Below are 23236 nucleotides of genomic sequence, written 5' to 3' on the forward strand. Positions count from 1 at the left end.
TTGCTCCCAGGTTTGCTGACACCCTGGCACTGTGCTTTGCTTGCACTGAGTCCCTGCCTGCCTGTGCATCCTGATGGGTAGGAGGAATGGAGTGGAGTCCTTGGAAGAGAAATGGGTTTGGACTGTGCTTTTTGTGGTGAAATTGTTTGCTAATGACAAGAATATTTTTTAAAAGAAAGTAATTAAAGAAAAAGCTCTATACAGCTTTGTTCTCATGCTGGTTATTTTCTGTGTGAGTCCAAGTCTGCTGTGAGCCACACTGAGCCACTGCCTGTTGTTGAGCTGTGCTTGGGGTTTGCACCTGAGCACTGCCTGGAAATACAAGATAACCTGCTGATACCTGTTCCTTACTGTTCTTTTGCCCTCTAGGCTCCAGTTCTAAACTTCACTATCAACAGTCTTTCTCTGTCACTTAGTACTGCTTGTACTCATTGTATTACCCTGATGTGCACAGCTGTCACATGAATCCATCACAGGAAAGACAGTCCTCACTTCTGGAACCCACAGTCCAGCTTCTTCTGGCAGGGAACGTGACCCACAGCTCTAAGGGAGGGTTGATGTTTGATTTCTTTTTTTTTTCTCCTCCTATTTCAGCACATCTATTTCCATCTTCCCTATCATTGTGTGTGGATGCACACACACCTCTGGCATTGTTGTCATCCAAATTTTGTCTTCCTACATAAGACTTTTGTGGTAAATTTTCTTGGAGCTCTGTAGGAAGCCTAGTTTTATGCAGGAATATCCTATTCTATTGTCCTGATGAGAGATAAATAGCTTGGCATAAACGTAGGAGGTGTACAAATGAAAACAGAAGTTTCCAGGTTCTCTAGAAATGAGCTCAATGTTCTTGCTCTGTTTTATAAAAGCTCAGTTTGCTTTCACTGAGAACACTACAGTTTTGTCTCTGATTTTAATGGGGACAGAACCAAGGGCTGTGGGGGGCACGGGCAGAGCTGTTTTCCCCCTGCACGCTTGCAAGCCTAAGGCGCCTTGTTCCTCCTGGCTGCAGAGCGCTGTGATGACTGGGGTGTGGACACCATGAAGCAGATCCAGATTTATGATGGGGAACCTGCCAAGATCAAATGCCCACTTTTTGAGACCTTCTTGAAGTACAACTACAGCACAGCCCATTCTGCTGGCCTAACCCTGATCTGGTACCGGATCGCGCAGGACCGGGATCTGGAGGAGCCCATTAATTATCGTCTCCCTGACAATCACATCAGTAAGGACAAAGACACCCTTTGGTTCTGGCCTGCACTTCTCAATGACACTGGGAATTACACCTGCATGCTCAGGTAGGTCGTGTGGTGCAGTTTCTGTACATCTTCAGTACAATCAAAGGACTTTTGTGGAGGTGGGGAAATGATGTTGTTAGCACCAGAACTTCCTGTGGGGAGACTACCATTTACAAAAGCATTAATGGGAAAAGAATGTTGCAATTATAGGACTGCTCAGTGCTGAGCCAATTTACATGGCAATAATGCTTGGAGCCTTGCAGACACTAATGAGCGTGCCTCTCCTTGCTGCAAGTGTCCGTGAAAATATTATTGCTGAGCCCATGGCAAAATCCACAGGCACTCACCATTAAGAAGTGATCTGCATGTCTAGAGTAAAAATAGCTTCACATACAGGGGTAATGTTTTGACTGCACGCTAATTTGGCAAAGATTCATGAGATTCAGACTTCTAGGAAATTAAAAGTGTCTCTAACTGTGGTGCAGAATGAACGTGGCATCTGCTATGCGTAAGAGCTCTTTTTGGTCTTCCTCACGTTGTCTTTTGTCTGTGTCTTTGACCTTATGATCTGCTTTAGCAGCAGGAGAGTGGATGTTGCTTGTTAGTCATCTTTATAGGCTTTTGTGAGCTTGTGTGGCCACCTCTGGTAGGGTTTTCTTTCCCATTTACAAATGAGTCAGCTAAGGCTGTACGTACCTGATCAGCCCTATGATGCTTGTTATTGCAGATGTAATTTTTATTTCATTCCATTCCACTGCTGTAGGAGTAAACAAGTTTCAACTAATCAGCCCTGTTCTTGCCCACCCTTAGGAACACAACCTACTGCAGCAAAGTTGCTTTTCCCTTGGAAGTTGTTCCAAAAGACCAGCACTCTTGTGTGAGCCATTCCATAAAACCCACTGAGGAGATGTTCTACTTGGAGCATGCCAATCAGAAGATCACATGCCCAGATATTGATGGGTTTTACCCTGCCAGTGTGACACCAACTGTCAAGTGGTACCTGGTAAGAAGAACTTGCTTGGGCAGCAGGGAGATGCAGTGGTGTGTGTGAAAAATCACTGGTTGGCATGGCAGTTGTGGAACTGCGTTTCAGAGTCTCCCCAGTGATGATACTGTTAATGAAGCTTTACTAATTTTAAGAGCTCTGCTTCCATTTGGTTCAAGGGTAAAACTGCTCTTGGAAAGAAATTGAGAGCTAATACTGAAGCTTTTTTGACCAGTGTGCACAAGTGAAAAATACTCCTAGGAGGGATTTAGGTGGCTGAGTTCAATTATGGGCAGTGTGACTGACCTGCTGTGTGAGAGCCTCTCACTTTCCTGTAAAGGAAACTGTCATTCGTATTCCCTCTTTTTCAAAAAACCCCACCTGTTAATGAAAATTGCATCCTTTCCAAAATCCTCTGAGGTCAGGAAGTGAAGTAGCACATCAGGCTGTGCAAGACAATGGGTGTCCTGTTTGACACAATATAGCAAACCTCTTTTCTGAAGACTGATACATCTCTACCCCACCCTCCATACTTTTCTGATTATTAGACTGTCTCCAGCCATCCTCAGGCTCTTGCCTACAGAATTACTGCTCAATTTTCTTAAATTAGATTTCACTCTTTCTCTCTAGATGGATGCCTTTAGTCAGTGGAGAATAAGAAGTCTCAGGGGATGTAAAGTCTGAGAGTTATGGGAATAAGTTCTTCAATAACATTTTATAAAGTACTTTTGTATTTCTAGACAGAAGATTTTGTATAAATGAATTTAATAATAAGGGAAATTGTAAACAAATGTATCTGCTGATTTAAAAAAGAAATTAAAAAGACCCAAAAGGAAAAACCCCACCTCTAAAACCCTACAGGAAAAACTTCCTCAAGAGGAGCCATTTCACTCCAGTAGTTTAAATGCTTTACTTGTATCATTCATTGAAATTCACATCTCGGCAATCAATTAGCAGAATGAAACAAAAAGCCCCTTGGAAGTAATTTTTCAGACAGCAAGTCATCCCATGCCTAATAAAAACCATTAAAAATGGTATATGACCCCTGTCCTAAACTACCCCATTAGGATGTATCAGATTTGGAAATGTACCATTAAAAAATAATCTCTTAGAAAATGTGCACATCTTTGGGTTTTATAACAATCAAGATGTTATCTGCATAACCTCTTTCTGAGAAGGGATCTCCAGCTTGGTATTTTGGCAGTTTTCCTTCCCTGCCTGACAGAAAGAGAGGAGTTATTAAAGTTTATGTACTATAGATTCTCGTTTGCTATTTGCAAATTCTGGGGCCTCATCCTCAACTGAAGGCAGCCAGGAGAGCTTGATTAGTCCCAAAAGATGGAGATCAATGGGGTACATGTCCTTTAGTCCTGGTATCCATTTGTGATTACGTCATCATTTTCTTCTTATCACTTTTTACTTTGTTCTTCACTCCGCTGAGGTGCTCACTTTGATTGCCAAGGTACTTCTGGATCAGAGATCTCTCCTTTATAAAATTGTCTGTGTTTAAAGTGGGATAAAGTTATTAGGGTGATCTGCTTCATCACTTAATTTTCAAGGTGAACATAGCAGTCTTTACTCCCAACATGCTCGAAGTTCATGATATTTAGATCTGACCTACATCATGATCCCAAGTGTCACATTAACAGTTTAAATCAGATCTTCATAGAAGCATTTAAACCAATATCTGCACTTTTGAGTACAAACTCAAGTATTTTTCTGCCTGACTCCAGAACTGCAACTCGGTGGATGGCTTCTATGAGCGATATCCCCAGGGGCCCAGGCTTGTCATTGGCATTGTCCGCAGTGCCTACAAAGGGAATTACACTTGCATTGTGACATTCAAGGACCATGGAAGAACCTATAATCTCACCAGAACCGTAAAGATGAAGGTGGTGGGTAAGAATGACTTTAAAATGTGTAAAATGCATGTGGGTAACTGCAGAAGTGGCAAAAACAGCTGGAAGAGTTTGTTGCAGGATCCATTTGTGGTTGTAGTCAATCTGTGTTACCCAGCTGACCTGATGGTTTTTTTCTTGCTGGGGTCAGACTTGTGTGGCTGTCCAGAACATACTGCAGTAGATGTCTCTCCTACCACCTTGTCAAATGCCCCAAACACAGAGAGTGGCCAGCCTCAGGCTGGTGAGGTTCAGCCCATGAGATGGCCAGGGGTACCCTCTGCTGGCATGTGAATGCATAACCTTGGCTCTCCTGCTTGTGGTCTCCTGTGCCCTTTGCTCATCACTGTTTGTGGGATTGTCACTCCATAGCCAGCTTGTCTTGGTCTTCTTGGCATCTCAAAGCCATTTGTGCTGGGGTTGAGACTGCTAATCAGCCAGGCAGAGCTGCAGGTGCCCACTGCTTGGACACATCCATCCCAGGCACAGAGGCTCAGCCTACCTGCCAGGGAATTGTAGAGTTAAAAACCTCGTGAGCTGTAGGATACATTCCGAGTTCCACGGAAACAGCTTTTTTAAGGGTTGAAATAGATATTGGTGACACAAAATGAGGTTTGTATTTTGTTTTTTAGAAGCAGCAGTAAAAAGAAACTGGTGCAGGTTATGCCTTGTGGGAGATGAGAAGGTTATGGAGCTTTTCTCATGTGAGAGGCCCAAACTACCTTACCTAAACTTCGGGGGAGCCTTAAAATCAGGACCTGGCCCTGAGTTTGTGGATTAGGATTAGATGTGTGTGTGCATGGAACTCTGCAGCAGGAACGCCTCACGAGTCAGACTGGGGAACGTGCAGTGCGGCGCGAGGGCATCGGGAGTGAGGCTGCAAGGATTCCAGGTTTTCATGAAGTCTGGGGCCCCATGGGGCTCTCTGTTGTCTCCTGCAGGATCTCCAAACAAGGCCTTGCCACCACAGTTCACCTCTCCAAATGAGAAAGTTGTGTACGAACTGGAAGCAGGTAAAGTCCAACACTCGCAGTATCCCAGTGGGACAGCCAGGCACAAAGCTCTCCCCTTCCACTGCATCTCTGGTGCTTTCCCTCACAGAGGACTGGAGCTGCCATGGGTTGCCTGGTGGACAGTATGGGATGCCAGTTTTTGATAGAGAGCACAGCTTTGAAAGCTGATTTTTTGCAAGATATTCAGGCGTGATGATACAGAACTGTAGCTGCAGAAGCAGATGAAAAGGGGACACTCAGCTGCTTAGGAGAATCCCTGTAGGACCTTGCTTCAGCCCTGGCTGTGGTTTGCTCCCATCCTCCCTCATTCACGCCTAGAGTGGCTTTAGTATTCTAGCCAATTCTTGCTCACCTCCCCTTTTATTGGCTGATGACTTCCTAATTAATGCTGACCTCGCATCCCTGGGTAATGGGGTACCACACCCTTTCCCTCACCCCTTCCCCCACACCATCAGTTTTGCCTAATAGCTTTTTGGAGCAATTCCCTATATCAAATGGATTGTGTCCCATTACATTGCTGTAATAAATGTGGTGTCAATGATGATGATTGGCACCAGAGTCTTCACTTTAAAGAACAGCTGTTTTGGCTCAGAAGGTCAGATTTCATCCGTAGTCCTCTGTAAGATAAAATCACTTATTGATCACCAAGATATGCACACTCCCAAGTCTGATCCTGGGCAGAAGTCAAATTCCTGAAGAAGTATTTCCAAACCAAAATGCTTTTGTGAAGCTTGAGCCATCACTTTGTGGCATCTGTCCACTGTGCAGTGGGATTGATTAGCACTGCCTGGGTTTCCAAGGAATTGGTTGGCATGGAGCATGTCCCTTTGGGTAGGTCACTTCATGAAGTCAAGGAATTTGTAACACATTTGAGGAGGCAGGACATCTTTTTCTATTTATCTGTCTGTCACAAATCCTCATGTCCAGGGATGTTAAGCTGTTATTACAGTTTATGTCAGAAAGTGGATGTTGGCCTCATTCTTTCCTGAAGGGACACAGAGCTTAGTCTGGTAGGATTTTGGAAAGCACCAAAGTGAGGGGGGTGCTGTTCCTGCATTGCAATATCTTTTCTCCTAGGAGATGATGTTCCTTTCTTTGCAGGTGATGACCTTATCCTGCCCTGTGAGGTTTTCTTCACGTTCCTAAAGGACTCCCGGACCGAGGTGTGGTGGACCATAGATGGGAGAAACACAGATGACATCACCGACCCCAGGATAAAAGTCACACAAAGGTAATGTCTAATGTGAACCTTCATTTCTGATTCCCTGGGTCCTGTGTGGGTACAGGCATGTGACAGTCCTAATGGAGTGTGTAGTCTCCCTGTTAATCAGAAGCCCCTGTGTCTGCACCATGCTGTGATGAGCACCAGGACCTCCAAGGAGGAGGCCTCCACACCTGCACAGTGTCACATCTTACAGATGGATTTGAGGGAGATTTGTTAACCAGTTCACATCATCATTTGTTCAGGTCCTGGTAGTGATGCCAACAGCTGCTGTTGTTATGGGACTTATAAAACAGGGGCTGACAATTCTATTTAGAGGAGTGTTCCCAAATAGCATAGGGTATAAAAGTGTTTCAGAAAAATAGAGGCTGAAAACAAAAATGTAATATTATACATAGTATTGATTAGGAAGAATTGATATTGAATCACATAAAGAACCCAAATGAGGATCAAAGTCCCATTTGCTGGATGCTGAGTTACAAGTGGAAGGCAGTCACTGCCCCAGCTGATTTGCAAAAACCAATGTAGAAAAAGGAAAGGCAAAAGGAAATACTGTGTCCTCATTTTGCAGATGGTCAGTTCAGGCAGAGAGAGACAAAGTGACTCATCCAGGACTGCATAGGGAATGTGACGTGAGCTGTGAATCTTGAGTTCATGAGATCTTCTTGTTTATAGGCAAGAACTTCCATTTCCTCTAAAAGGCAATGTGGCACAGCTGCAATGAGAAAATTATGAGCGGTAAAATAAATATTAAGGAAAATCAGATAAAGGAATAGCTGCAGCTGTATTGCAATCTGAAGTGTATATTGATTTACAAATATCAAATAATGTGTTTTGGCCTTTTTAAAGGAAGAGGTTATATCAGGGAAAGGAATACCTGTCACTAAAAACTTGCTGCACTTTCACATGTGTAATGCTCTAGTTGTTCTCTTACAGTGAAATTACCAGAGATTTTGAAGACAAGACTCTGGTGAGGACTCTGACAGTGGCAAAAGCCACGGCGGAGGAGCTGAAGCGGAATTACACTTGCCATGCCAGGAACGCCAAGGGCGAGGAGCGCAGCCAGGCCGTGGTGCGCGTGAAAGGTGCGGAGCCTGCAGGGCTGGGGGTGCTGGGGGCTCTGCTGCTGCCTTCAGACTTGCCCTGAAAAACAGCAAGGGAGTGTCCTAGGGTGACATTATGATGTTTGTATCCCCATTCATGTGTGCTGTTTATGCTGGATATCATGCTCTGTGCCTTCAAGGCTGGCTCTGAAGAGTGAAAGTTTTGCTTTGGTTTCTTATCAGCCGCTCCCCCATTGCTGGCAGGACGCACAGGGCAGTACATGGTGCTGCTTTTGCTTTTTTGCTTTTGCTTTTTGCTTTGCTCTCACTCTTGCTTCTGCTTTGCTTCTGCTTGCTCTTGCTTCTGCTCATTAGCTAGTTTAGCTAAACAGTCCAAATTTCTTCCTGGACTGTTTCTCCTTTCCTTTTTTTTGGACCTGCTTGCACCGGCTCTGGACTGGGACCTGGGAACACCGAGAGTTTGCACCTTGTGGCTGCAGCAGCTGCCCCGGTGCCGGAGGGACTGAGAACAGAGCGACCACCCCCAAGAGAGACTTTCTGAATTTGTCATCTTTTTTCAGAGCGGTGAAAGAGTGGTGTCATCTGGTATTGTTCATTTTGTGTGCTGGGGGGTGCTGTGCCTGTCAAATAAAGAGGTTCTTTCCACTTCTCTCCGAGGAATTCTTCCCGAACCAGTTGGGGGGACGGACCACATGGGTTTGCTTTCTGGAGGGGCCCTCCTTTGGAGATTCTCTCCCAAATTTGCCCTAAACCAGGACAGGGAGCAAAGAGTTCCATCAGGCCTTTCTGCCTAACACAGTCTGTTCTGTAGGCACTGCTGGCATACTGCTGCATTTCTCAGAGGCAGGGAACAAAGGGCCCCCCCATGGGCAAGTTCGTGGGTAGAGAAAGGACAGATCTGGTGTCCTTATCCCATCCCTGTACTGTTGAGTTTGTGAGGTGTCCAGGACAAGGTGAGAGATGGGAATCTGACTCTGTGTTCTCAGAGGCTGATTTGTTATTTTATTATATGATAAGATATTATATTAAAGAATGCTATACTAAAACTATACTAAAGAAAGGATACAGACAGAAGGTTTAACAAGAATGAATAATAAAAACTCGTGACTGACTCCTCAGAGTCCGACACAGCTGATGGTGATTGATCATTAAGTAAAAAAAAATTCACATGAAACCAATCCAACATGCACCTGTTAGTAAATGACCTCCAGCCACATTCCAAAGCAGCAAAACAGGGAGAAGCAAATGAGATAATATTGTTTTTTTACTCTGAGGCTTCTCATCTTCCCAGGAGAAGAAATCCTGGCAAAGGTATTTTTCAGAAGATATGACAGTGACACTATATCACAACTGAAGCTGAGGGCACAGGCTGCTTGAAATGATTTCAGGTTATTTGGTTGTGTGAGGGTTTTGCATGACACAACCTAGCAGTTGGCATCCTCCAGAAACAGTCTGCACTCGCTGGCCTTGCTCAGGGAGCGCGACAGTCACACCACGGTGCTCTCTGGTTTTACTCCTTGCTGTCATGATGCTGCAGTCTAGATACAGCCACCTCAGCATGGATGGTATAGACTGATTCAGCTCTCTTCTGTGTGGGTTTTTCCAACATCTTTTTTTCATCAAAGATTTGGTTCTTGTTTCCCAGACCCATCTCTCAGTAATAAAAGCTATGTGAGTCTTCCTGATTAAGGTGGATTTTTCTGTCTCCTTATCAGCCTCATCTAGAGCTTCAACACCTGCTTTTACTGTAAGCCAGACCTCCCCTCTCCCACAGGGAATGCTGCCATGGCGTGTGTAACTCACACCAGACACCTTCTTCCCTCTACTCTGCATTATAAGCATGAGAAAGCTCTTGGAGGTCTTTACTGGAAGATCTTTTTCTTCCTGGTACTTGTCCTTCTGTTTTAGTCTCATTCCTTTGAGACAAACCTTTTCTGGATTGTTAGGGAGGAACAATAGACCACACACAAAACTGAGAAAGGCTGAAACCATCTGTCAGTGAGTTCCTACTCCATATATAATTTTCTGGGGTGATAATATTTGTACATGTAGCAGAAGTGAATCTGAAATACTCAAATTCTTTCACTAAATATCAGTGCCTGAATACTGTTTTCTAGTGGACTGACCTGTACTATCCTCCCTTTTCCTCCCCAGCTCTGTTCTTGGTTAGTTGACTGGGTTTGCTCTGAGCAGACATGCTTACCCACCACTCCTCCTTCCTGCTCTATTCCACAGCAAAGTCCAAGAGCCATCCCTAGCTGCTGCTGGCAGAGCAGCCTTATCTAAGCTCAGTGCAGCCCATCCCACTGCACATCCATAGGAGCATCTGGCATGCCAGAACCCAACCCCTCAGCACCTGGCTTTTAGCAAGTGGCTCTGTGTGTTGGCTCCAACTCTTCCATTACATCAGGTCATATACATTTCTTGCTTCTTCTGGATGATTTCCCTCTCCTTCTCATGTACTTCTGCTGCTCATCACCTAATGAATGTCGATAAATTCCTTCCATTTTTGATTTTGTAATTCAGTTTTATTAGCAGCTTATTAAATATTGGAATGTGGTGGTGTTTCCACTCCCTGTTGTTCTGTTATTGTGCAGTTTGCCAATTTGCACATCAACTGCCACCAACAGAGTTGCCCAGGGATACAGTTAGAAATTTTCTGTCCTTAGTACAAAGAGGCAGCAGTGGTGTGACAGACAGTGCATGAGTTGGAGGGGGCCTGTAATGTTCTGGCTTGATGCCCACAGGTTGCCCAGTTTGTTTGCAAGCATTTCAGCTTTTCTGTAAGGAACTCTGATTCTTCTTTCATGGTATAAAAGAGTCAGGCCATGGCTAGTTATATCCTGGGTGTCAGTCTGGGACAAGCCACGAGACCTGTGTCTGTTTGATGGGGAGGGAGAATGGTAAACATTGCCTTTATTTTGCTGCAGATGCTTTATCTGGATCTCTTAGAACTCAGAGCAGTTGTGTTCCCCCAAGAGTTTGCTGATACTGCTGCAAAGGTCATGTTCCTGTTCTGGCTTTGGCCTGCACAGGTTTCTTCCACCAACAGGTCATTCTATCACCAGGGCCTCACTCAGAGGCAGAAGTCCAGCCTGTGCCATGGATTTGCTCTGCCAGCATAACCAGAGCTGATAACCCAGACTGGGGCTTCAGGGTGGCCAGCCATCACGTGTTCTGTCAGAAAAGCCTTGACTTGATAACCTTACTCTGAAGGGGCAGCTTGGCTCCTGGCTGTTCCTCTGTGGTGTTTGGCTGCACATGACACAAGCTTGTTCTGCTCACCTGAAGGTCCCACCTGTTCTTTAACCCTGACCCCCTGTCTATTTTTGTTCTCAGTTGTAGCACCCAAGTACACAGTGGAGCTGGCCTGTGGTCTGGGGGCCACCATCCTGCTCGTTGTGGTGCTCATAGTCATCTATCACGTGTATTGGCTTGAAATGGTCCTCTTCTATCGGGCTCATTTTGGAACGGATGAAACCATTCTAGGTAAGGAGTTAAAATGCTTTCTTTCTTTTATTTATCCTGCTGCAGGCCCTTTATTTTCATAGAGGAGTTTTCCTATAAGCTATTTTTAAGCCTCTTCACAGCATAATAACATTTTGACCTTCCATTTCTCTATCTACATGCAGTTGTGTGGGTCATTGCTCATTAGAGCAAGAGGAGTCAGGTTTTTGGCTCAGGGAAAAAGAGAATGAGGTCCTCTGTATTCTCTGCAGAGGTGGAGCATGGACATGCCAGGCTCCCCAGGGCCCTGCCCTGCTGATCTAGCTGTATCATCCAATCTAGAGATTGTCAAGATACATCATCAGGTTTCAGTAAGTCCCTTCATTCCCTGGTGACTCTCTGTAAAGGATTCATGATCTGATCCAGAGTGATCTGCTTTCAAATGTGGGAAGGCATCCAAAAGGATGGATATGGAAACCACCGTTCTGTCCTCAGTTCTTCCCTGTGTTACTGGGAGTTCATTGCTAGGGACTCTGAGGTGAGATTTCTCCTCTGGAGGAGGAGGAGGGTGTTTGAGCCCTTGCAGCTTGTGGTGTGAAGCTGCCACGGGGCGCGGCAGCTCTCGGAGGGTGTAGGCAGGGTGCAAGTCTCTGTCTGGTGGGGCTGCTCGTGTGGATAGACAGCAGCGAGAGGGAGCAGAGTCTGAGGTGTCAAAAGGCAAAAGAAGCCTGGACAGAATGGCTTGGTCTGTGGGAATCTGTGTTGTGGTGGTGTTCGCAGGGGTCCCGGGATGAGGGAAGAGATGAGAATCTTGACTCCATGTTTCAGAAGGCTGATTTATTATTTTATTATATATATTATATTAAAAGAAAATTATATATTCAAACGATACTAAAATAATAGAAGAAAGGATTTCATCAGAAGGCTTGAAAGGAATAGAAAGCAATGCGATGATAATAAAATCTTGTGACTGCTCACAGCCTCGACACAGGTGGCTGTCATTGGTCATCAAGTAAAAACAATTTCACATGCTGGGTAAACACTTCTCCAAATCACATTCCAAAGCAGCAAAACATGGAGAAGCTGAAGCTTCTCAGCTTCTCAGGAGAAAAGATCCTAACGAGGATTTTTCTAAAATATGTCTGTGACACGACATGCCTTAACCTGCAGTGCCTGGGCTCCAAGTGAGCCTTCCTGCCTGCTTCTGTTGCAAGTCCAAGGCCCAACATGGGCAGTCTCACAGGTGTCCTTGTGCCCTTTGTGTCCCCTGTGCTCTCATGCTCAGATGGGAAGGAGTACGATGTGTACGTGTCCTACGCGCGCAACGCAGAGGAGGAGGAGTTCGTGCTGCTGACGCTGCGCGGGGTCCTGGAGAACGAGTTCGGGTACAAGCTGTGTATCTTCGACAGAGACAGCCTCCCTGGGGGAAGTGAGTATCTCACAGGGGACTGTGCTCCATGCACGTCCTCTGTATTGTTCTCTGAGGTACTGATCATTGATTGCAACGAGCCTATCCAGATCATGTTTTGGTTTTTTCCCTGTCCCTGTTAATGAACTCTTTTTAGTGTCTTCTAATGTTTTTGCTTCACATGACAGTATTGCAGATGCTCCTGGCCACCAAAATGGCTGCGGTGGGGATGGTGTTGGCTGTTTCAGTTGCTCTTTCCAGGAGTGATGTGCAGGAATGTCAGCATGGGAAACCAGAAAACTGATCTTCTTGCAAGTCCTCTGAGCTGCCTTAAAAAACTGGATAAAGTCAAGGCTAGAAGAGGCAGGGAAAGTGTTATACTGGATCAGCTCACAGAGGGTAACGGAGAATCCTTGTAAAAACCAGGAATGTCTACTTCAGGAAGGACTGGAAGGTGTCAAAGCTTCCAGTGAGAAGATAATGTGCATCCCGTTCATCCTCGTTAATTAGGGAGTTTGTGTCTAATATGGCATACAATTTAGCTGCTACAATTTCGTTGCAGGTAGTGAGACTCATCTCTGCAGTAAGATGTAGTCCTTTTTTACTGTTTTGAGATAAACCATACAAGGTTCTGGACATAATGTCTGCTTCAGGGAGGCAGGGAATCACCAAGAATGGAAGTTTGTGGAGCTATCCAGATACACCTACTTTCACTCAAGTTCCACAGCAAGGGCACAAATCTAGACAACACTCTTGATTTTTAGTTTTTTGGAGGCTGAGTTGGTTGTATCATCCTGATGCCTATTAAAAGTTCAAAGTCTGAATTTCTGCCAGTGCAGCCACCCTGCTTTGAATTCATGGGCTTTAGCCATTCATGGGCAGGTGACAAAACCTGTGCTGGGAAAGTCCATTGGAGTGTCCCTTTTGAGTAGGAGCAGGGGGACTGCTGGATTCTCAGCCCACCTACCTGACAAAGGGAGCAGAATCAGTCTGGGTTCTGTTATCTTTCCTTTCTAGATTGTTGCCAGGATCTAGGAGCACCTTAAAGTTTGAGAGTAAATAAATATGTGTCTCAGTGAGGCAGTGGCAATCCTGGTGCTGTTCCTCCTTGAAGACAGCCTGAATGATGTGGCAGGGCACCCTCCAGGCTCAATTTCCTTGATGCCAATGTCAGGCTCAGAACAGGTTTGCTCTGAGCCATTTTCACCAGATGTCCATCTCCCTCCTGTTCCCTCTGCTGCTTCTTGCCCTGTTCACTTTAGAGGGTGTCATTTTCCTCCCAGCACTGCTCTCCTGGGCTCTGTGTCCCTCACCTTACCCCAAAGGTTTCCATCTGTGCCCCCCTCAGTCCCTGCCAGCCCTGGCAGAGTGCTGCCGGAGTGGTTTGTCACTGCACTGCCATCCGTGATGCTGCTGGGGCTTCCCCGGAGCTTCTTAGCCAGGATTTGACTAATCTCCTTCTCAGGAAAGCACAGGGGCCAGGAAATAGCTTTTGGCAGCTGGTGTCATGCCTCCAGAGCGTGCATCTGTGTCATGGGTAGAGAGTTATGTTGTCCTTGATGAAGAAACAGTGGGAGATGGATTATCCCGTGAGTTAGCTGACAGGAACTAATCAAATGTGCTTGACAGCTAAATGAAGCTGTCTGTCAGCATTATTTTACTCTCCATTGTAATTTCTGACCAGTCAAGAGTGTTCCCTTATCAAGGAAGTGTGGGAGATCCTGCAGCAGAGAGTACAAGCACCCGGATTCACACTTACAAGGGATTTTCACATTAATTATAGATGATGGCCAAGGACAGTCTACCTGCAGATGTTAGAAAATTAAAGAGGATCCACAGTTACCATGACATTTCTGTAGCTCAAAGGATGTCATTTTTGGGACACTTCACTGAAAGTCCTCAGAGTCAGTTCTAAAAATGCTCTAATCTGCTTTCATAGATGACAGCAGCAGGAGCAGATGGATGAGTAACGGGAGTTAGGATGGTAGCATTACCAAAGCAAATTATCCCATGAGGACACTTGGGGACGGTGTGAATACTTACTTTGTGTGGGGAAACTGAGGCAAGAGGAGTGAAGGGAGTATCCAGAGTCATTCTGGACATCTGCCAGATGAGGATGTTAGCACAGACATTCAGACTTCCTAAAGCCTCTTCAGGGTGAGTCTTTCCCTTGAGTTCATGTGTTATGCAGCTGGCAGTTTCCCTGCTTTGCTCCAGAGAGCCTCTTTTCCCCCCTCTCATTAGAAGGAAGCTAAATCTCAGCCTGAGATCATCAGCCCTCTTGGCCACAAGGCATATCACAGTACTGGGTGGTGTCACTGATGTGTAGTACAGTGACTTTTAGGTGTAGCTCTCTTGGTTATCTCTGTGTAGCATGGGAGGAGGACAGGCATCTATAGGTAGTCTGGAGTGATGGAGAATATGCCACTGGATGGGGTAGTGGGAACCAGCCCTGGTGTAGGAAGTCCCACCTGGAGTCACTAACAGGGTTGGGAAGCACCAGTGTAGTCTAGAGAGAGCCTCCAAGGGATTTATTTTCCCCTTCAAGAGTCACCTGCTGTCACAGCAGCAGCTCAGCAGCATGTTCTGAGCATCACTAACCACCTCAATGTTTCTTTCTCCCAGTTGTCACAGATGAAACCCTGAGCTTCATCCAGAAAAGTCGGCGTCTGCTTGTTGTCCTGAGCCCCAACTACGTCTTGCAGGGGACACAGGCCCTGCTGGAGCTCAAGGCTGGCCTAGAGAATATGGCCTCCAAGGGCAACATCAAAGTCATTCTAGTGCAGTACAAAGCCATCAAGAAGAGCAAAGTGAAGGAACTGAAGCAGGCCAAGGCAGCCTTGAATGTCATTAAATGGAAAGGAGAGAAATCCAAGTTCCCAAAGGGCAGGTTCTGGAAGCAGCTGCAGGTGGAAATGCCAGTGAAAAAAATTAGCAGGAGTTTAAGCCTTGATGGGTTGATGCATATCCCTGAAAAATGTTTGACCCAGTCAGAAAACAAACCAAAACACACCTCAAAAATCCACAAGTTAGGCCAGGGAGTGGGGAGGAACTCAGGGTTTTTTCCATGAAGGACCATGTCCCAAGCATTTCAGAGGATAGTCATGTTTTCCCTGCAGCTTTGACATTGCTCTGTCATTAGAAATGAAGATGCAAACACCTGCTTTCTGCAAATGTATGTCCTTGTTATCAACCACACAAGCCCTGGGCTTAAGGTTTAAATTTGCTATCTAGGTGGGATGCATCCAGCACCTTGTGATAGCATGGCCAGTACTCCTAGATCCAGTTCCTATGGGACCTTCATTAGCATCCAGGACAGAGCTTCTTTCCAGTCCTAAGTAACTTCACTCCTTTCTGGTCCTCAGTCCCTGTTGCAGAGGCTGAGGAACAATTTGCAAGGTGGCTCCAGTCTGGAGCCTTTCCTGCATGTCCCAGGTCTGTAGTCCAAATCACTTGTGGGATCACAGACTCCTGCTGCACTGTGGGGAGTGTGGAATTTTGAAGCTCCTCATCTCTGTTCCCCAAATTTCCTTTGAAGCAGATGCATCCAGGTAGTTTGGCAATGGGAAATGACTGTTACAGAAGTATTAAAAAAACCCCACAACTGTACTGGGTGCTATTTGTATTGTAGCACATGTAGGAACAAGTGTCCCAATCTCTGGGACTCTGCAGTCTCACAAGTGCCCCAGATCGTTCAGAGCTGCTTGTAATCCAGGGAAATCTCTCATGAGTGCAGGCTGTGGAGCATGTGAGAGATGTTTATTTGTAGAGTAAACTCGGGGACTTCACAAGCACTACAAGGAACCCCAATGTACTACTGAACCTGCCTACTCTCTGTGCCACTAGCTGGGGGAAAGCATCATACAAGGTGCTTCCAAGGTCTTTGGAATAACATGGATATAAGTACAACTCAGAAGGACACCCCAGAAACTTACTTGAATTTCCTAAAAGCTACTAGTTCTGTCCATGTAGGTAAGACTGTGAGGACAGGCTGAGAAAGCTGGGGATGTTCTCCCTGGAGAAGGCTTTTTGTGGCTTTCAGTGCTTAAAGGGAGCTTGCAAGAAAAGTGGGGGACAGACTTTTTAGTAGTGCCTTTTGCAATTACCCCTTTATGAACAAGGAGTAATGGTTTTAAACTAAAAGAGAATAGATTCAGACTACATTGAAGGAGGCCATCTTTTACAATGAGGGTGGTAGAACACTGGTACAAGTTGCCAAGGGAGGTAGATGCCCCATCCCTGGAACCATTCAAGGCCAGGTTGGACAAGGTTGTGAGCAATCTGACCCAGCTGAATATATCTCTGCTTATTGCAGGGAGGGTGGCCTTTGAAGGTTCTTCCCAACCCAAATTATTCTATGATTTTATAATGACTCTCTTCAATGCCTGGTTTTGAACAACGTGGCCACTTCTAATCCAGGGTTTAGGTTTAAACTAGCTTTGGCTTTACAAAACAAGTCTCTCCCCATCTTGATTCTAGCCCAAAGCTTCAGAACAGAGAGTGTATCTCAGCTTCTGCAACATTTGCACAAAACAGAAGCACAAAACCCCACTGTGTAGGTGTCCTTGCTTCAGCAGGAGAAGGCATGGTGAGTTTACCTCCATCACACAGTTCATGCTGAGGAGGGGAGTTTAATCTGTCCTGTAGGACAAACCAAAGCACAGTGGGGCCCTGGCATTGACTGGTGCTATGGTTCACAATGTTGTCAAATAAAACTTCAGGCTCTGGAGGTGTCTCCACACTCCTGCAGCTCTTAGTGCAAGGACCTGCCCACTTAATTGTGGAGTTCAGTATTACACACACCAAGTGCATACTTATTTTTATTAGTGATGGTTGCTCCTGAGTCACCTTTGACTCATGCATTTATTCTCTTGGTGTCCAGTGGGTGAGGCATTAGCATTTATAATGGTACTATAAAAGCACTACAATTAGGAGTCTATGCACTATTCACCCAGCTGAGCTGGAAGCTTTGAGGGCGTCCCAGTAAAAAGCCCAGCCTTAAAGGTGTGGGACTGAATGGTGTCAGGAAAGCCTTTTGCCCTTTGCAAAAAGCATTTTAGGATTAATAATGTTATTCCAGGGCTGCAGGGAGCTACAGCCCCCCATGCCCTTAGTCAGGTACTGTATGTTGTGTTTAGGAATGGTACCCCACAATTCAGGGCTCCCCCTGAAACCATGTGCCCCTTATTTTCCCCCTCTCCCTTCTTCTGCAGAGGGAAGTAGAGGAGAATTTGAGGCACAAAAGGTAAAGATCCTGCCATGAGATAAGAAAAATTTACTGGAAACAATAATGTGATAAGAAAATGAACATTAACAACAACAATATTGGTGATAGAGGGTACAAGAAATGAATAATTCCCATGGACAAACGCCCTGATAATTTACCATTCCTTCTGCTGCCTTCACTGGCCCAGCTGCGCTGTGCTGGGACCCTTTTTCTCCAAAAGAGACCCCCTTCCCTCTACCCCTTGCAAATGCAAGGTGGTGTAGAATAACTTCAGTGTCCTGGACGTGCCCCCTCCTGACTACTGCAAAAACTAACCCTGTCCTGGCTGGAACCAGGACACTGTACAGATGTCTAACAAATAGGGCTTCTTTCTTACCGTCCTCTTCATCTTTTCCACCCCAAGTAAGCTTTGATTTAAGCAGGTAGAATTGCAGTCAGCTTCACTGGAGGCAGTGGAGCTCCTCATCTGCTCAGAGGTGCTTAAAAGTTTTATTATGAGCTTTTCTGCTGTGGTTGCCTGTGGAGGGACAGAGCTGCTTCCCACACTCCAGAAAACTTCATTTATAAGAGATAGCACCCAAACCCATGCTCGGCTTTGTGAACCCATTGCAACCCTCTCATTGTGCCCAGCTTCACCTTTTTGTTTGTGTTTTAAGCATCTCTGTAATCAGCTGCCAGATCTGCAGGCAAAGGGAAGGCCCTGAAGCCAAACAGAGCTGTATTAGGTTCCATTTAATTTTTAAAAGATCAGTTCCCAAATACTCATAAATTGAATTGACATCTCAGACCTCACCACATCATATCTCACTTTTACCCGAGTTACCAAGAGGTTTTATGCTGATGTTTTAGTAAGTCTGATTATTTTAGGAAGTTAAATCCGCCTCAGGTATTTTGCTGATTTTATTGGAAGAGTTGTCCAAATAATTAATAGGCCTGAATTTTCTCAGGCATGCACTGCAGTGGCCTTTGGTGTCATTGCAACCCCAGAGCAGGGTTACTGAGAGACATCAGCAGAGCAGCCACAAGGCAAAAGGTGTGATGGTTTGGAAGGGGCCTGAGAGGTCAGAGGGAAGTAGCAGTGTGGAAGGAACAGTCCAGAAGCAGGTCCCACTCACCAGGAGCTTTACCACTGGCTTTGCTGGGTATTTCAGGCCACAGGTAAAGCTCAGTCCCAACTGTAAAGCAGATGTGCAAGTGCCTCAGATATGCCTGTCATTTCATTCTATTCCACATGCAGTTTCCATTGTGGGATTCTGTCACAGCATCCATCCGAATCAGTTGATTTGAGTTTCTGTGCTCTAACCTAACATTTATCAACATGCAGCTCATGCAAAGTTCTTCATTGTTTTTTCATTGGGAAACAGCGTGGCACAAATTGGAAAAAATATCTTCCCTTCCCGTGCTGTTTGATGTTGTACAGCTGTTGCAGAGTTTTCCCTTTTCTGTATGTTTTTGCCTTTGTGTGATTTGGTTTGTGAAGTGTCAGTATTATTTTATTTTGCTTTTCAATAAAACATTTTCATTTTTGCATTTCAGTCCTTGTGCATTTCTCATAAGTACCATCTTCCCATTACGTCTGCAAAATGCTGTTAAAGAAAGATGATTGTGGGTAGTCCAAGCATCAAGATCATTTGGGGCTTCTCCTTGGAATGGGACATTTTCCTGGCTTTTTCTTGCTGTGCCTGCAGAGGCACCTGAGCTCCCAGGACCACCCAAGCAGAAACACAGTGACACACAGCACTCAGATGTCTCACAGCAGTGGACACGTACACACAGAAAGTCTCTGATCTGAAGAGTGCTCACTTGGCAATCACCAGACAGAAAGATGGAAAGGCAACATAATCTCTGCTTTAAATATCCAATCAGAATTTTAGAAATCTGCCAAACCCACAGAAATCAAACTCACTCTCAGGCTACTTTGCCCATCAGTTTCTAGGTTCAGTGAGATTCGTATTTTCTCATCCAAGTCACTTTCTTGCCCATTTCCCATGTTTGCCCGCCTGCAGGTAAGTTGAGAGACAGCCCAGCACTTGCAGACCATTAGCAAAATGAGTACCTGTGACCATCTTTGGATGTGAGGTTTATGGATATGGGATCTGTGACCATAATCCTTATAATCTGTTACATCTTTGGGGTGAACTGGGGAGACACAAGTAAACCAGTAAAAATAGGCAGTGCCTTTTGTAAACATTTAGTAAAGATGCAAGGTTTTGTAGTACAAAGCAGATAACCAAGAGTATTGAATCCCCAGGCCCCTGCAGTGTTATTGCTGTCTGTCCCATCCAGTGCTGTTTCACTGAGGGGGAAGATCCTACCTGCACACTGTGAAGTGTCTGCTCAGGATTTTTCCTGAGCTGGGTAAACACTGCAAACTGAACATCCCAAGGTATCCTGGTCAGCCAAGTCTAAATGCATCCCTTTCTCAAAATCAAATATATCTTTGGAAGTTTGAACACCTTCCTTGCAAAAAAAAAACCAAACAACAAGTCACAAAAAAAAAAGACTGTCGAAAAACATGAGTGTCAAAATTAAAAGTCTCAAAAAGCGTTGCAAATTCAAAATTGATAAAAGAAAACCAGCACTGTCACCTCAATCAAAACATTTCATTTCAGCAGCATCAGAGTCATTTATGTTAATTGAACCTGGGCTTTTTGAACAGGCAGGTAGACCTCCTAGGGGCTGCTCCTGCTTACATTTTGCTGTGGTTCTGTGATTCCAGTTTCAAAAAGAAAGACCTTTCAAACAGCAAAAGAACTTTTTCTTTCACAAACTGTTGAAGCCTGGCTGTTTTCAAAATAGATTTCAATCACTTGTAGAAAAGTTTGAATGAGGTCTGGACTTAGGAATTGCTGCCAATTCTTTATGCCTTTGAAATAAGGTGGTAAAAACGTGTCATGATGGTAAGTGACAACTCTGACAGAACTGACTATCATCTACTTTTGGTTTCAATGAATCCCAGTTGTCCTGTGTGTGTTGGGGGTAAAAATCCCACTAACCTTTTTATACAAGAAGAAAAACCCCTCAAAATAATTTGATTTTAATTCCAGTATTTTATTATCCCAACAGTGCCCTACTTTCTCCATTAGCATTTTACTGTATGATCATTTTTTCTATCTGGGTCTCCAAATAATCTAGTGACAATGAGTTTTACAGCTAGTCATACTTCTTTGAAAAGTACTGCTCTGTACCATATTAAAATAAGGTGCATTCAGATGCAACACAGTGCACCTTTTGCTGTGAGATAAGAGACAGCCAAGCGCTGGGAGAATCAAGAGGCATTGCCATTGCAGGGAAGGAACAGTATTTTTATTCATATAAAGGAGCAGTGTTCCACTGTCAGGGAGAGAGGAGAGTCTCCAGCCTGAGGAATGAAGGCTTTAGCAGTGTGAAATGGAAGGGAAGCAGGAGGTAGCTCTTCTTCCCAGAACAGCTCTTTGAAAGACATTCCTAGAGGCAGATTTTTCTCTCTGAATGTGCAAGAGCTCTTTCTCTAATGATCCTTGTCTTGCTTGAACACCAATTTGTCCTTGGGTCCCCTCTCATCTCAGGCACCAGCACTTCGTAAGTGTATGGGTTTTTAAAGTTTTTTCCTGTTTTATTACTCAGCTTTTGTTAAAGAGCTGAGTGCCACAGCCATATAGTTCCCATCCTTTCCACTGCTCACCCTTTAGCCACTACACTTTCAATATACTTTCTGTGTCCCAAGCCACAGGTAGAAGTCCAAGGACATCCTTCAGGTTTGCTGCTTTTCAAAACTGGTAAAAGAGATGTTGCTCTTGCCTGGCACCATTTCAGCTAAGCTTCTTCCTGAGCTTTACAACTTGCAATTAATCCCAAGAAATGCTTTGAAGGACAGTATTTTCACCCCCCATCATGCTTAGGGGAACTGGTGGAGGGCTTTAAGGCTGACATTTTTGCTTTCTAAATTTGGAGGTTTCTTCTTAAAGGTGAGAGAGCATGACAGGGGCGAGGTGGGTCAGCCCCTGCAGTTTGAGCTGGGGCAGGATGACGTGATTGCTTTGATCCCCTAATGCAAAGAATTGCTCAAGCTGTGGGCAGGTGGTTCCCAAACAAGACCCACCCTTTATCAAATGCCTGGGCGTGACCGGTGCTGTGCAGAAGTCAGAGTACAATCGTGGCATATCCTGGCTTCTCATTTACCTCCTCAGCCTTCTCAAAAACCCTCTGCACAGCACAAATGCTGCCAGCAGGAGAGTGGGCAAGTTGAAAGTCACAGAGCTTGTGCCAGGTTTCCCTCTGTGGGAGGAGGGATCTGTGCAGGTATGCCACCAAACAGCTTCCTCAGCTTTTCTCTCCCCACTCCCTCCTCCTTGTGCACCCCAATTCCTCTGCCCTTGTACTCTTAGATACCACTGAAGCCGTGTTCGACTTCATCCAGAGGAGCCGCAGGATGATCGTGGTCCTGAGCCCCGACTACCTGACAGAGAAGAGCATCAGCCTTCTGGAGTTCAAGCTGGGCATCATGTGCCAGAACGCCATCGCCACCAAGCTGATCGTGGTGGAGTACAGGCCGCTGCAGTGCACCCACCCCAGCATCCTCCAGCTGAAGGAATCCGTCTCCTTCGTCACCTGGAAGGGGGAGAAGTCCAAGCGCTCGGGCTCGCAGTTCTGGAAGGCGCTGCGGCTGGCGCTGCCCCTGCGCAGCCTGAGCGCCAGCGCCGGCTGGAACGAGAGCTGCTCCTCGCAGTCCGACATCAGCCTGGACCCCGTGCAGAGGAGACGGAGCCGCTTGAAAGGGCAGCCCGAGCCCCGGGGCGCCACTCCTGTGACTCTGACCCGCGCAGGGACGGCCTCGGCCTCCGAGTCCAAGGCCAAGCAGCGAGCCAAGCACTTCCTGACGTGCCGGTGCTGCGGGACCTCCTGCAATGGCAGCAGCAGACACAAGCAGCAGGCCGTGGCCGAGCCCAGGTGGGACAGTCACCTCTGCAACCCGGGTTCGGGCCGGCCCCCGGCACAGGGCACTCAGGGCAGGGGCCGAGCCGAGCCCCCGCCGGCGCAGGGCCCCGCTCTGGCCCTCTGCCATTACAGTGACCTGTCAAACAACAACGACTTCTACGTGCTCTGACCCACAGGCCGAAGCACTGCTGGTGCTGGCCCGCTGAAAGGAACTCACTGCGGCCTCAGGATATTTTTACCGTGTCACAGGCTGGCACGGTGCCACTGAGTGTCACTGCTCTGCCTGCATAGAGGACCGCAGCAATGCCACTGCTGGTGACCTGGGCCAGGGACCCGCAGCTGTGCACAGAGCAGCGGCTGGGGCCTTCCTGCCCGGCTGCTTCTCCTGAATTTAAATTACAAAGTGGAGCTGAAAAGGCGTTTCTCTGGCGTTGCTTTTCCACACCGTGGCTGTGTTTGCAGCAGGGCTGGTGCAGGGGTCGGGTACAGGAGGGCAGGGCCCGAGCTGGGGCCTGGGAGGGAGGGAGCAGGGAGAGCCATCCTGCTGGCAGTAACCCCTGGGGAAAAGGCAGCCTGCATTTTGCAAAGTCAAAAACTTTGCTAATGAGGGTAATGGGAGCCCCTGCCACTGCAGTTATGCACTATGGTCTAAAAGAACTTGCTCAACAGTTTCAAGACAAGCCCTTTCTCTCGAAATAAAATTGATTTCTTTAACCTGCTGTTGTGAAAAGTTCCATAGGAACTGGTAAATGCTGTATGTTCACCAGGCAGTGCCTGGAGATGTGGTTTGCCCAAGCTGGCTGAGGTCACCTCCTGTTCC

The 23236-nt window shown here is 46.1% G+C and overlaps 1 protein-coding gene across 2 annotated transcripts in view; it reads left to right on the forward strand.

Moving 5' to 3' along the window:
- The window catches only part of IL1RAP (interleukin 1 receptor accessory protein), a 49530-nt gene extending 26945 nt beyond the window's left edge, over positions 1 to 22585 (forward strand). The window contains exons 3-11 of one of the 2 annotated variants that reach the window (XM_059479509.1): positions 1010 to 1295; positions 2046 to 2238; positions 3954 to 4119; positions 5060 to 5131; positions 6233 to 6362; positions 7290 to 7438; positions 10757 to 10906; positions 12150 to 12293; positions 14898 to 19034. In XM_059479509.1, coding sequence (XP_059335492.1) covers positions 1010 to 1295; positions 2046 to 2238; positions 3954 to 4119; positions 5060 to 5131; positions 6233 to 6362; positions 7290 to 7438; positions 10757 to 10906; positions 12150 to 12293; positions 14898 to 15343 — 1736 coding nt within the window. In that variant the 3' untranslated portion in view covers positions 15344 to 19034. Of the gene's footprint in view, positions 1 to 1009; positions 1296 to 2045; positions 2239 to 3953; positions 4120 to 5059; positions 5132 to 6232; positions 6363 to 7289; positions 7439 to 10756; positions 10907 to 12149; positions 12294 to 14897; positions 19035 to 21866 lie in introns of those variants that run through there. The other variant, XM_059479508.1, reaches the window with a different exon arrangement.
- The last annotated feature ends 651 nt before the right edge of the window (positions 22586 to 23236 follow it).

This window comes from Ammospiza nelsoni, chromosome 10 (assembly GCF_027579445.1).
Source record: "Ammospiza nelsoni isolate bAmmNel1 chromosome 10, bAmmNel1.pri, whole genome shotgun sequence".
Lineage (NCBI taxonomy): Eukaryota > Metazoa > Chordata > Aves > Passeriformes > Passerellidae > Ammospiza > Ammospiza nelsoni.